Genomic DNA, 13,353 nt, shown 5'->3' with positions numbered 1-13,353 from the left:
GAGGTCCCAAGCCCCAGTGAGCCCCGTCTGAGAGCCGGGATGGGCCGGGGCCGCCCCCATCCCCCGCCGCTCTTCGCTGCCTTTCCTTGCTCCTCTCTGGGAGAGCGGCCTGGCCCGGCCCAGCCCTGCGGGGAGCCTGGAGGGCTCCCGGCCCGGAGTGTCCATGCGGCGGGCGGGGATCCGAGCCCTTGTGTCAGCGCGGCGCTGATCCCGCAGCCTCGTCCGGGTGGCTCAGCTCGCTCAGCCTTGAAAACGTCAGGAAGGGATGAAGAGTCATTATTTATGCAGGCAGGCCTGTCCTTGCCGCGGTGTTTGCGATACAGCAGGGATAGGCGGCACGGGGCGCGCCGCTCCAGAGGCCAAGCCCTGTTCTGCGCGTGTGGTTTCAGGGAGGCTGTTGCCGGCGATTGCCTCACGGAATTTGTTTCCGGATAGAGCACTGTGCTGAAAACGAGCTCATACTCCCTTTAAAAGTGCTGTGACTCTATAAACTGAGTGTAATGGACACTTACAAGCTGTCTTGAAGCAGTTATTTTCTGCTACAGTTTAAATGGTCGGACATATGTTGCTTCTGACGGAGGGTTCTGCACACAGTATTCACAGGCCTAGAATTGTATGAATTCTTGCTTTGATGTCAGAATTTTGTGGACATTGCGTGTCAAAAGTGTCTGGTATGTCTAGAAAATGCTAATACCGTACAAAATAAGCAACAGAATAATAATGTCCATCTTTTTGCCTTAGAACATCTCCACGACTGCTTTGTGCAGCAACACAGCAGAAAAACAGTGGCCAGAACTTGGAAGAGGACCAGAGTCAGAGCCAAAATGAGCAGAAGGTGGAACCCAGCTCTGCTGAAAAACTGCTAGCTGAAGAAAAGGCCAAACTGGAAGAACAACTAAAAGAAGTTACTGTAAGTGTCTCTGGGTTATTAGGTTGCACAAATTGTGTGCCCTACAGCCTTCACTGTGGCCCAGTGAAGCCCAGTGCACAGTCTGCATACAGTTACATGACTCCTGTTTAGTTGAATAAAACCCACAGTTTGATAATTTCTTTAAAGTACATGTACTACAAGATCTGGGATGCATCTCTGGTCCAAAATTAAGATATTGGATAGTTTTCTTCCAGTTTCTGGGTGGAATTGGAGTGTCTCCTGCCTGAAAATTTGTTGCTGATTTTCACATAGGTTTTGCTTGGTGGAGAAATAATTTTTGGGAGCCATGGAAGGGTGTGAGTGTGTGTTTCTGGTTGTGTGCGTTTCTGTGTGTTAAGAGTAGACTTCATGGAAACAGCTGCTGACTTTCCAAAGGTCAGAGTTAATGATGCTTAGCTTTTATACAGTAGTGTACGTGCACCGTAGTTAAGAAGTTTCAAACTTTGTCTGTTGGAGAGCCCTTCCGACATGAGACTGAAACATGACATTCCTTCTGTGTGGCCTCGTGTATCTTGCATTCTCTCCCATGCACAACTCCAGCAGAGAGTGAAGGATGCCCTGAGAGGTGGGAGATGGCCATTAAGCAAAGGCATTAATGAGTGCTTTATATAAAATGTCTTTCTGGAGCATTTGAGACTTTGAGAGATAGCTCAGAACCTTCTATAGAACCAGCACCTATGGATCCTACATGGATTAAGTTTGCTTTCTGTTGCCCTTCCCAGAGCTCTGCAGGAGAAATCTGAGATATCATTTAATGTCTTTGTTTGCTGTTGGCTGCCTAATGCAGCTCTTCAGGCAGCTTGTTGACTTTTTTTATTCTGTTTTGAGATTGTTCACTGGCATATGAAGGTCAGACACATTCAGGGTGGAAGCCCACCATTCTGGGTTAGGTGGTGAAGCACTCAGCCTGAATTTTTATTTTATTAATTTTATTGAATTTCACATCTTAGTACATCTGCTGTTAAATGGCCATATTTCTAGGAATAGACCAAAACTTGACCTAAACAACAGATGAGTTAGGCTTCATAGTTTGTAAAGGCTGAGAAAACTGGAGGGCACTCTGTGGTACGTATGCAGAAGGAAGAGATGGTTTAAAAGTCATGGCTGGGTTGAATCTGATTTGCCATAGTGTCAGTGTATCTCATGACTGATGAAGGATTTCTGAGAGCACACAGCAGAAAAAGCAGAAATACTGTTTCTTCCAGCTAATCTGGTGACAAATACCGAGAATCTGGAAAACCAACTGATTTCCTTTCCCTCGTTTCTGTCCTTGTAAAGTGAAGCAAACATTTGTCTTGGCAGGAGGGGTGGTGTGATAATTGCATGTTATTTCAGATTGCCCTGAGTGGTGGATTTAGGCTATGAAACTGTTTAAAATGCTGTTTTGTACTGAATATGCTAGTGTGAATTATTGTCAGCTGCCTGACTAGAAGGAATAAAATCTCTTCTGTTACTGGTTTTTCTTCTTTAGGACAAGTACAAGCGTGCCTTGGCAGATGCAGAAAACATAAGGCAAAGAAGCCAGAAACTGGTGGAAGAGGCAAAGTTATACGGTGAGTGGAGGCTCCTCTGGTGCTTACTCAGTAAGACCCTGGAAATGCAAAGACTGGCCTTGCAGTACTGACAGGATGTACTTCCCAGTGATTCTGGCTACTCGGTTAAAAAATGCATTTGAGGCAGAGAGGTTTGAACATTTCCTCAATTTACATCAGAATTGTGACCATCTCCCCAGCCAAGGGCAAGACTTAAACTGCTGAAGTCAACAGCTCACATTTTCTTTAAATTTGGTATCTGGTTTCCTACAGCGTGTACTGCATTAGCAGATTTTTTTTTTAGGAAGTCTGCAGCCTGAAGTTTGCCTTTTTCACTTATTTTGGTCTCATATCTGACCAAGAGCATGGAATATTTGTTTGCCTTCTGGTTTGGGTTTTTGGTTTGAGTTTTTTTTGGTTGGTTGTTTTGTTTTGTTAGTTGTTTGGGGGTTTTGCGGGGTTGTTTTGTTTGGTTTTTGTTCTTCGTGTTTGTTTTGAATTTGGTTCTTTCTGATTTTGGGGTATTTTTTGTGGTTTGTTTTGTTTTTTTAGCCTTTTACAGTTGAATAACTGTTCTGTTGAAGGCCATAGCTTCCAAATAGAAGCAATATTTCTAAATGAATGGATTTTTTCAGTGGTAAGAATGCACAATCACTGGCTGTGAGGAGTGCTAGAAGCACATCTTCTTTCAAGAGCCAGGCTGCTAACATCTGATTTCGCTTTTTCACACTTCCAGCACAAATCTGTAAATCAGCAATTGTGTGGAAATGCTGCAGCAGAAGAGTGCTGTTCTATCCTGGTGTCTGACTGCCACTCTGCCTCAAAAAATAAGTTACTCTTTTTCACCACACACCATACACAGCTGTATAGTTTAATTCTGAATACACAAGTTCTAATTTCTGAATTCAGGGTCTTCAGTTAATGTGTACTGTAAGAAAAAGTACATAGTACTCTTGCACTCTTTTTCATGGATGTTTGAGTGCCTCATCCTGAGGTTGATTAGAAATAAGCTTTGTTACACTAATGTTCTACTTACTGCAAAGGACTTTGAGTCCTGTCTGAGCTCAGAGATGCTACAGTAGAAATTAATTTATCTTGAAAACTAAATTACATATAATCTGTAAGTTTTACTGCTTGTGCATGAATGCTTGTTCTGTTGAAGAAAGAGAAACTCATTTTTGAGACTTGCATAAATTCAGAGTTGCAGTCAGAGAGATTTGCAAATATAACTTAGCAATAAAAAACTGAACCAAACCACCTTCTCAAGAGTTTGGTTGTTTGATTTGATCCAGATCCACATAACTAGACAGCTGGTTTATCTATATTTGCTACAGTTCAGCTTCAACCACAGCTCTAGTTTTTAGTTTAAAACCATGATGTGTTTTTTTCAGATTTTTGGAACTACTTGGTCATTGTTACTGGTCTGTAAAGAGCTTGAGTCTCTACAGAGTTGTGCAGTTGTTAGAGAGACTCTTTCCTGAGAACTAGGTGATCCCCACAGATCTTGTAAGGTGCTTCCATAGTTGTGGGGATTTTTTGTTTAAACCAAAGGTTTGTCCTCTGGTAATGGTCATACCACTTCTTGGTAAGGAAAAAAAAAATCCAAAAAGTGAGCTAAAAAGGCTGACTCTGGCTTAAAAAAAAAACAAACCAACAAACCAAAAACCAAACCAAAACCCAGTGCTGTTTGTCCTTTGCTTACCTCTATGTAGAAATGTGTTATTTTATTGAACTGTTCTGATTTTTTCTTGATTGCTAGTGAATTAAGTGAGATTAGTCCAGATTCTCTAAGTGTGAGCCAGAGAACAGCTTCAGGACAAGGACTATGATTAACTTGGAAATAGCTCAGTATTTGCAAGGCACAGCTGCTGACTTTGTAAAAGAGGTTTGTAGTGGTAGGGAGAGGTGTGAGTTCTCTTCATACAGGGAAGAATCCCTGTTCATCTCTTGGAATCCTTGTCAGTCTGATTACATGCTTTGTCTTACGCAAATATTTTTATCACATCAGATTAAAGGGTAGGAATAGAGCAACATAATGCTTTGAACTTCAGGTGATGAGAGAGACGTGAGGAAATTATATGAAGCCATCTGAAGATTTTGGTAACTTTGGTAAGAATTTTAACTGTTATTGTTAGGTCATTAGCATAACTTTAGCTCTTTTGAGTTGAAGTAACATTTTGTTCCATAGAAGAGATAGTGTGGATTTCAAGGTATCTGTAATAGTTCTTTATTATCATCCAAAACTGGAAAGGACATTTTACCCCAAATGATTACGGTATCACGTATCTTCTTAAACTTTTAAGAGTACAGATTATTGCTGTAGGTTTTGGGGCTGTGAGGTTGGGGTTTTTTAACACTTGTTTCCCTCAGTGGACTAATCCCATTCTCTCCTCTTTTATGCATTTTCAGGGATCCAGAGCTTCTGTAAGGACTTACTAGAAGTTGCAGACATTTTGGAGAAAGCAACAGAAAGTGTTCCAAAAGAAGAAATTAAGGATGACAATCCTCACTTAAAGAGCTTATATGAAGGTCTTGTTATGACAGAAGTACAGATTCAAAAAGTGTTTAAAAAGCATGGCCTGCTCAGACTGAACCCTGTTGGAGCCAAGTTCGATCCCTATGAACACGAAGCGCTGTTCCATGCTCCTGTGGAGGGGCAGGAGCCTGGCACGATTGCGTTGGTGTCCAAGATTGGCTATAAGCTGCACGGGCGCACGCTGCGGCCCGCCCTGGTGGGTGTTGTGAAAGACGCTTAGCTGCTCAAGCTGAGAGTTTCAAATGCCATACAACTATTAAACAGCTGGATGGTTTTTCTCTTACACCATGCTTTCCTCGTTCCTCTGCTCCCTGAGAGGTTTAAATGAGTTGGTTGAGGTCTCCCACTGAAAATGAAGTAACCAATGAAATTCTCCTGCTTGGTGGCCTTCAACATCACTGTTCCATAAGCTGCTTCTTCGGAACTACAAGAGCCATTAAGCCCTCTAATGCTTTAGATTAGATAATGTTTTTTGCAACTATTGCTCCTGAGAAGGTGCATTAAATTGGAAAGAATGAAACACTCACAAGAATGTTGCAATTTCAAGTTTATCACTGTGTGTAGATTGAAAATTCAGATAGTGGTTCAAACACTTCCCTTGGTTCTGTAGAATCTCACATTGCAGAAGTGGGTAAAGTAGTACAAATAACCTGCTTTCTGCAAGCACCCATCAGCTTTTACACAACTGATGTGATAAATGCCATTTTTTCTATTCAAAAATAATCTCAACAACTGAAACTGATACCTGTGTGAATTGTAAACTGTAAATAAATGGCAGTGGAGATTAGGTATCTTTTGTAATTGTTCAACCTTTTTGTCTTGTACTAACATTGAATCAAGAAAACCATCTAATACTTGTATGGCATTGAAGAACCAATAGAATTTATCCTATCTCTGGATTTTTAATTTAATGTTGTATAAATTGGTTTAAACAATTTTGATAGTCTTGTAACTTCTAGCTTTGCAATCAGTTTTGTTACACAAACTGTAGTTACAATCCTGCTGAGAGCCAGAAGACCCAAAGTGAGTTGCTGAGACTTTGGCATATGATTTCTTTTAGACTTACATAAATAATTGCATGTAAGTGGCTCAAACAAAAATGTGAACTTAAGTTTCATTTTCATTATTTCTTACATTTACTCAGCTTGGATCTTAGGTTGCACCCCATGCAGAACTTTTCCCTATGCAGCTCTTGCCATGTCTAACTCCACCTGCTGCCCCCAATCCTGCAGAATCAGGCTAAAATACAATACATGATTAACTGAAGGTTTTATCCTACATTTGTCTGGTCACCTGGATAGGAGTGGGTGGAACCTGGCAAATTACACAACTTATAAAGCATCCATCCTCTTGTATCCTGGAAGCCCATACTATTAAAAAACAGGACAGAATCTTCAAACTTAGGGAAGTTATTAGGTCCTGTAAAAAGTAAGTACTTCTGAATTTTTTACCATGTTTCTGGTTATCGTGGATTAAGGAGCTTCTTACCTTAAAGTCAGGTATTGATTACCTTTTTGTGGTTCAGATGCAGAGTTGCCAAGAGCTTATTGAACATTGGACCTGCTCACGGTTCCTTAAGGCATTTTTCCCAGTGCTGGTTTGCCTCATGGGAATTAAACAGTTAACCAGGAACAGCCTAAGTGCATACAAGTGTTTGGAGATTAGTTATGTTTAAGAATTCATTCTTTCTCAACTCCTAAGAAAGAATGCTGTGACTGGGTAGAGGAAGGAGAACAATTTCTTGGTGTGTGAAGACAACTACAGTGTTAATTTTTTAAAATTAATCGAGTACAGGGAAAAAAATGCAAAGATCAGATTTAAACATATGGGGAAAAAAAAGGGACTCCATATACTGAAGTTGAATTTAGAAGTATCTTCCCTCCATCTGGGTTTAAGAGCACACTGTAGATGTGTGAAATAGGACTGAAGAAATGATTTTGTTGCACTTTGATTAGGACCAATGTTCTCAACTGATGCCGAAAAAGGACCAGGTTCCATTTTATATACCTTTTAAGAACTGTCATGTTGTTTTGTGTCCTCCCAATCCCTCTGGATCTAAACTAAATGTAATAGTAACTTCTTTAACAGAATTTATTCCAATAGGAGTTAAAGGGACAGCTTCTTCCCTAGCAGATGAAGGTTTTGTTAACGAGCTTCCCAGTGCCTCACACAAACTGTCATTTTTGGACTACATTACTTCATTTGGGGTGTTCTTAAACACAAGTTCCTGTTAAATGTTCAACACAAGGTTCATCTTTAAATCTGGTAACTGACTCTCATTTAAGTGGTTCCCCTTCCCTGGCCTGCCCTCAAAGGGGCTTTGGCACTGAGTGGGTCAGTCTAGGGAGAGCTTGAACCACCTGTGCACTCTGCCATACCGTCAGGAAGGAGCACTGAAGAAATCAAAGAACAGAGGAAAGTAGTTCTGAAATTTAAGCACCCAACAAAGCTACCACCGGTACTAGCTATTTCATAAACGCCACATTTCCACCCATCACATTTAGCTACAATGCCTCTCCACCTGTTCTTGGAAAGACTTCAGCCATTTTCCTCATTGCCCAAACTACATTATTGTTAAATCAATCATGGAAAGGAACTTTAATACAAGTTTATTTACCAATACACAATGCAAAAATCTAGTAAAACGCTGTGTGCACAACATTAGTTAGGCTTTGTGTGATTTCAGCACAGGCGTTTGTGTGTCTGGCACAGCTACACCAGTAAATGTCAATGCAACATTCCCTTCAAGGAAGAAAGAAGCTGATGAGCTGAATGTGCTCATGGGGTATCTTGCTTCACAGTATTTAATGTGTCATCACTTAAGAGTGACTGGGACACATGCAAAAACATTTTGTGAGAAGAGTAAACCAGAAGGCTCAGGAAGCCTGTTTCAGTTGTAAAGGAATTGGATGCAGTGGCCACACAAGAGAATAATGGCAGAGTGCTTAGTGTGTGTGATTTACAAGGCAGTTCATGGTCACAGGCTAGTGCAAATCTCCAAACACTGTTCTTACTGCTTGCTGGGCCTGCCACGGAGCAGGGGGCAGGAGGGGCTGGAGCCAGAATACTCTGCAGCATCCAAGCCCTGGGAGATGGATGCTCCCTTCAACACAGCGCTGGGATGGACACACACAGCACAGCCCCTACCCAGAGCACAAGATCAGTATTTTGAACAGCTTAGAGAATGTTGCTTTTTCATAGGCTTACATCAATGTTGTTAAGACAGATACTATCATTAGTAATAACTTTAATTAGAAAAGTCAAGAGCATTAAGCATATAAAACACCTTGTCATTAGCAACATGAAGGCTGGGTTATTTGTACAGTACAGGAAGCACTTCCAGATCAACACAAAATACAAGTTGAAAGAGCTCTTTGCCATCTCAGCCCCTTCACCACAGAAGAGCAGCAGCATTGCTGTAGTAAATTGCTGGATTAACATTAACTGCATCTCAATTTATAAGCAATCAAACAGAAAACCAGCAGCTCATAACAAAGGAATGCTTAGACTAAATCAGTTCCATGTGAAATATGGAACAGCAGCATCCTCTAGTGCAAGTCACCTTTAAAATTAAAAAGCATAGCTGACAATGAGACATTGCTTCTAGGGAAGCCCTTTCCAAGGGACTAGTATTTGCTAAAGCAAACATTTACCACCTTGAGTTAGCTTGCAAGTACAAAATAAATATTGATATCCATATTGCATACATTAAAAATACTTTATTTTACATTCATTTTGATGTTCAATAAGTTACGTCTAGCACCAAAGAAACATTTTGGAGGGGTTGAGGAATTAAGAAGCTACAAAGTGTAAATGCAGAATTCACTTCAACATTTAAATGACTCATTGGTGCCTAGATTTTTTCCTAAGTTATTGTTCAGATGGGCTTTACACTATTGCTTCAGTTAAACTGAGATGTGCCAAAACAGTGTAGAAATATGAAAATCACAGATTTGAGGGAAAAAAACCCAGAAGAACCAGAACCAAAACCAAAACAATTCTCTTAAACTCCCAGCTACATGCAGAATTGAGGCATCATAACACCATGTTATGGCAGTTAAGTAACAAGTTACAGGAAGAACCAAATTGCATAACTAGAATGCTGAAAAGACAGACTGAGCTTCTCTCCCACAGGAGTAGGACAGAGAAAATAACCAAGGGTTTATACCTTATGAACTTGTGTGCTGCTTGTACATGCATATAGGGTGGAAGTGGTTATTACAGCTACTCAGCACAGTGCAGTTAGCTCCACTGCTGCCAAGAAGAGACAATTTTGTCTCGAGTATGCCACAACAAACCACTTACAGATAAGCCAAAGTATTATATCCCAGAGGACATAGCCCTTACCTTTTCTGAAGGGACATAACATCATAAGCTCAAAAGAAAAAGGCACTAGTTTTGGTTTTTTTCCTTAGAAATGCTGGCTTTGTAATTTTATTCTAATCTCTGGTAACACTATTTTGGTAATGCTGGATGTATTAAATGAAACCCAGTTCTGATCAGAATACCTCTGCCAAACTGCAGAATTAATACTGTTTTACAATTTTGTTGCATCCTCACTGACTACAGCCCAAAGCACCAAAGCAAGATGACATTTCCAGATCGTGCACTCATATTGAAGCCAGTCAGGTTCCAAGTTTTTGGTACACCTGCACTCCAGGAGACCTGCCCAGCCGGCCGCCAGTCACAGCTTCCTGCTCCAGACACAACCAGCAGAGAGGCTTAGGCACAAGTAAATCTGTGCCATCTTTCGTGTGGCAAACCACCACTTTTATTCATTTATTCAAATGCCAGCATGGGAATTTAAGGATGAAATGGGCATAAAAATCTTTTTATAATCCTTCTTCAACATCTTTTCCTTAATCAATAGCTCTTACTAGAACATCACTGTGAGTCTGGCATTTGTGTTTCCCACTGTGTTACATCCCAGGTGGTGCCTGGCTCCAGCAGCACTCCAGGCTGTAGCTGTCAGAACTGGGAGGAGATCCCTCCCAAGGTGCACTGTTCTACCTGTCAGTAAATTCAGATTCAATGTGCCTGGGCTGGTATGTTTCAAGGTATGTGCAATTAGAATCCTACAGTGGCTGGATTAAATGCTCCAAATTTAGAAACACTTTGTGCATTTTGACCAAATCTGCATCAATTGTTATTTTTGTTTTTAAAGACCAATCTCAGTGATCACGCTCCATTTGAGAATCTTGCTCCCTTTCCCTGACTTTCCAACAAAATCCAGAAGGAGGCAGCTACACCTCCTTAGCCTGTATGAACTCAGCACTTAAGATCCCAAAGGAGGAGGAGCAGGCTCCCCCAACAAGGACAAGCAGTGATTTTGCTGGCTGACACTTCCAACTGCTGCCAAAGACCTCACTGCCTATTCTCCCAAACCCCATTTCTGGCCCAAATCAGGTATCTCACTGTAGCTGACCCCTCCTCTGGAGGAGGGCACCACAGCTGCTGGGGATTCCTGACACTCCAGTACCAAGTAGGAAACTCAAAGCTTCAGAGGGGTCTATCAGGAAACTCAAGTCAAAGCAATGCCTGGATTAGCTGGGAGCTCTTCAAAAACCCCCCTCCACAGCACAACTCCCTGAAGGCATCTCACCTACCACATTTCCTCCCTTCCTTCCCTCCTTTCACTCCCTGCCACGACTCATCCCTGCTGTATTCTCAACAGGAACTCTCATCCCCGTGTCCCCATGCCTTGGCTGTAGTTACTAAGGAGAATGTTCCAAAAGCTTAGCAATGGTCACAAAAGTCCCTGCTCACCTGCTCCTGAGCACAGGACTTTTGTAAGCTTCACTTTGCTGCCAGCATTATGCCAAAAAAACAAAACAAAGGGTGAAGAAAGTTTCCAGCAAATGAAACTATCTCCTACCTTCAAAGAAAAGCAAGGATTACACTGATATTCATTTATCCAATAGTACAGACTAAAGCAACTACTCTGGGACTACCAGACTTGAGTAAGTTCACATGAAAAAATCTGTTCTAATAATGTACCAAAAGCAGTGAAATCCAATGTAGAAGTTTCACAATTAAGTATTTTCCATGATTCAAAGCAAAAGTCTATTTGAGCCACCATGGATCATGATGACTGTGGGGGTTTATGTATTTGATTTTTTGTGTTTTTAAGCGACATGGTTTCTGTATCTTTGGGGAGGGAAGGAAAAAGTAACGGAGTCCTTGAGGCTGTAATGGGCCTCTGCTGTGTTTTTTCAGATCAGCTGAGTTTCATGAAGCATCCCTGGATATCCAACCACTTTCTGTCAGAAAGTTTAAAATCCTTTTCTTTAGTACCTTATCTAAGTAACTGGGAAGGCGACTCTTTGAAGGAATTCCTTGTCTTTTTTGGAGATGGTCTTTAATGATGATAGTTTTTACAGTCACATAACGTGCAGGACTCAAGTTCAGAGAACTGCAGAGCACCTTTTCCCTGTCCGATAAGAGTTCAAAGCCAGGCAGGTTTTCAATGGCAGCAAATTCACCTTCTTTACCCTCTTCCTTCCCTCTCTTGGAACTAGCTATGTTCTTGTTCTCCTTCCTCTTTTCCCGTTTGTGCCTGGCTGCCTCGTACTCTGCCGACTCTTCCATTTTGGTGATCCCATTTCGCCGATACCGCTGCAGCTCCCGAATCTTTGCTCGAAGTATCCTCTCCTTGTGCATGTTCTCAAAGAAGTCTTCAAACTCCTTACAAGACATGAACTGGTACAAAGGCCTCAGTTTCAGCCTCAACTCCTTCTCTTCTTTTGTGATCTTTCGTTTGGGAGCTTTCTCCTTGTCTTTTTTATCCTTGCCCAGGAAGGCCGGTACCAAGTTATAGTCTCGCGCAATGTTCTTCCGCCGTTGCCTCTCCTTGAGTTTCCTTACGTACATGTCCACGTGAGCTCTTTTTAACTCGATCTCCACGTCGTCGTCATCGTAGTTTACCGAAAGGCCGCTGATCAGCGTCTCGGCATCCTGGTCGTACTCGATCTCGTAGTCGTCGCGGAGCCGGGCTGGGGGACGGGGGGCCGCCGCTGGGACACGTGTGGTCCGTCACTCTGTTTGGAATAGTGTCAGGGATGCAGGCTTTTCCCAGGTTGCCATGGATATACATGCTCACATAGTGTTCCATCACCTCCTGAGGTGTTCGGGATGCTCCCACATGAGCAGCCATGTCCTCCTAAACAGAAAAAAAGGAGGAGTGATAAAACGATTCCCATTACATCTCCAGCAGAATGAGCACTCAGGAAATAGCACAACTTTTCCCCTGCTCCTCAAAAGCCAACTTCCAGTACCTAAACTTCTCTAGCAATACTGGCCGTGTTTCCATCAGATCTGCGATTTCAGCTCTGGATGAGTGTTTGCAGTGCACCCTGGTGATTCCTGAGAACCCACAGCACTCCCACAAAGCCAGCTCACCATGAGCAGGAAGCTGTCCAAGTCCCAGGCCAACACCAACAGGACTATACAGCTTGGGTTTTGCTTGTGTAGATCACATTACTGAGGAGCAACGTGGAAACAAACAGTATTTACTGTGAGAATAACAGTATTTATTATTTTCTAGTTATTTAAGAACTAAGCAAGCTGCAATGATCTTACACTTTAAGGTTTTGAAAAAGTCTTTATATTTAATAAAGCAAAACATACGTAACAACAAATCAAGTCAATCAAAAATTAATCAAAGGGTCCAGCGGAGGGCAATGAGGATGACTGGGGGAGTGGAGTATCTCTCTTACAAAGACAGGCTGAGGGAGTCGGGCTTGCTCAGCCTCGGAAAGAGACAACTGAGAGGGGACATCACCAGTGTCCATCAGTATCTGAAGGGAGGTGTCAGAGGATGGAGCCAGGCTCTGCTCTGTGGTGCCAAGCAATAGGACAAGAAGCAACAAGCAGAAACTGATGCACAGGAAGTCCCACATGTACATGAGAAAGAACTTCTTCACTGTGCAGGTTTTCTGAGCTCTGGGGCAGGCTGCCCAGAGAGGCTGTGGAGTCTCCCTCACTGGAAATAGTCAAGAACCGTCTGGATGCAATCCTGTGCAATGTGCTCTGGGATGACCCAACGTTGTCCCTTCCAACCTGACCCATTCTGTGATTGTGAAATGACGCTTTCTTACTGCTGTTTTTTAAAACCAAGCCTGCCTGTGCAGTGACAGGGAAGGCGAGCAGCCAGCCCGCAGCTGGGACATACTGAAGCCAAAGGCTGAGCACGGATAAGAGGCAGGTGCAAGATGTGTGACACGGACGCGCTGACGGGAGGCAAACGCAGACCTTCAGGTAGCGACAGGTCCGAGCTGCCGGGTGCGCTGCTCGGACCAGCGGGGAGCCCGCAGGGAGCCCGTCCGGCGCCACCCCCGCCACGGCCCCGCCCGCAA

The 13,353-nt window shown here is 42.6% G+C and overlaps 2 protein-coding genes across 2 annotated transcripts; one reads left to right on the top strand and one right to left on the bottom strand.

Annotated features, from left to right (window-relative positions):
- Positions 1-721: 721 nt before the first annotated feature.
- Positions 722-6,265, top strand: GRPEL1 (GrpE like 1, mitochondrial; the record flags this gene model as incomplete). Its single annotated transcript, XM_017727676.1, has 3 exons — positions 722-910; positions 2,403-2,484; positions 4,873-6,265. Coding segments are annotated over 3 exons (618 nt in total), but the record flags the coding sequence as incomplete, so codon positions are not given.
- A 1,964-nt stretch (positions 6,266-8,229) lies between these two features.
- Positions 8,230-13,011, bottom strand: TADA2B (transcriptional adaptor 2B). Its single transcript, XM_017727677.1, is given in 2 exon segments — positions 8,230-11,986; positions 11,988-13,011. Coding segments are annotated over 2 exon segments (924 nt in total). The 5' UTR covers positions 12,153-13,011; the 3' UTR covers positions 8,230-11,227.
- Between the last annotated feature and the right edge of the window lie 342 nt (positions 13,012-13,353).

This window comes from Corvus brachyrhynchos, unplaced genomic scaffold (genome assembly GCF_000691975.1).
Source record: "Corvus brachyrhynchos isolate BGI_N302 unplaced genomic scaffold, ASM69197v1 scaffold80, whole genome shotgun sequence".
NCBI lineage: Eukaryota > Metazoa > Chordata > Aves > Passeriformes > Corvidae > Corvus > Corvus brachyrhynchos.
This window is presented reverse-complemented; position numbering and strand designations above follow the sequence as displayed.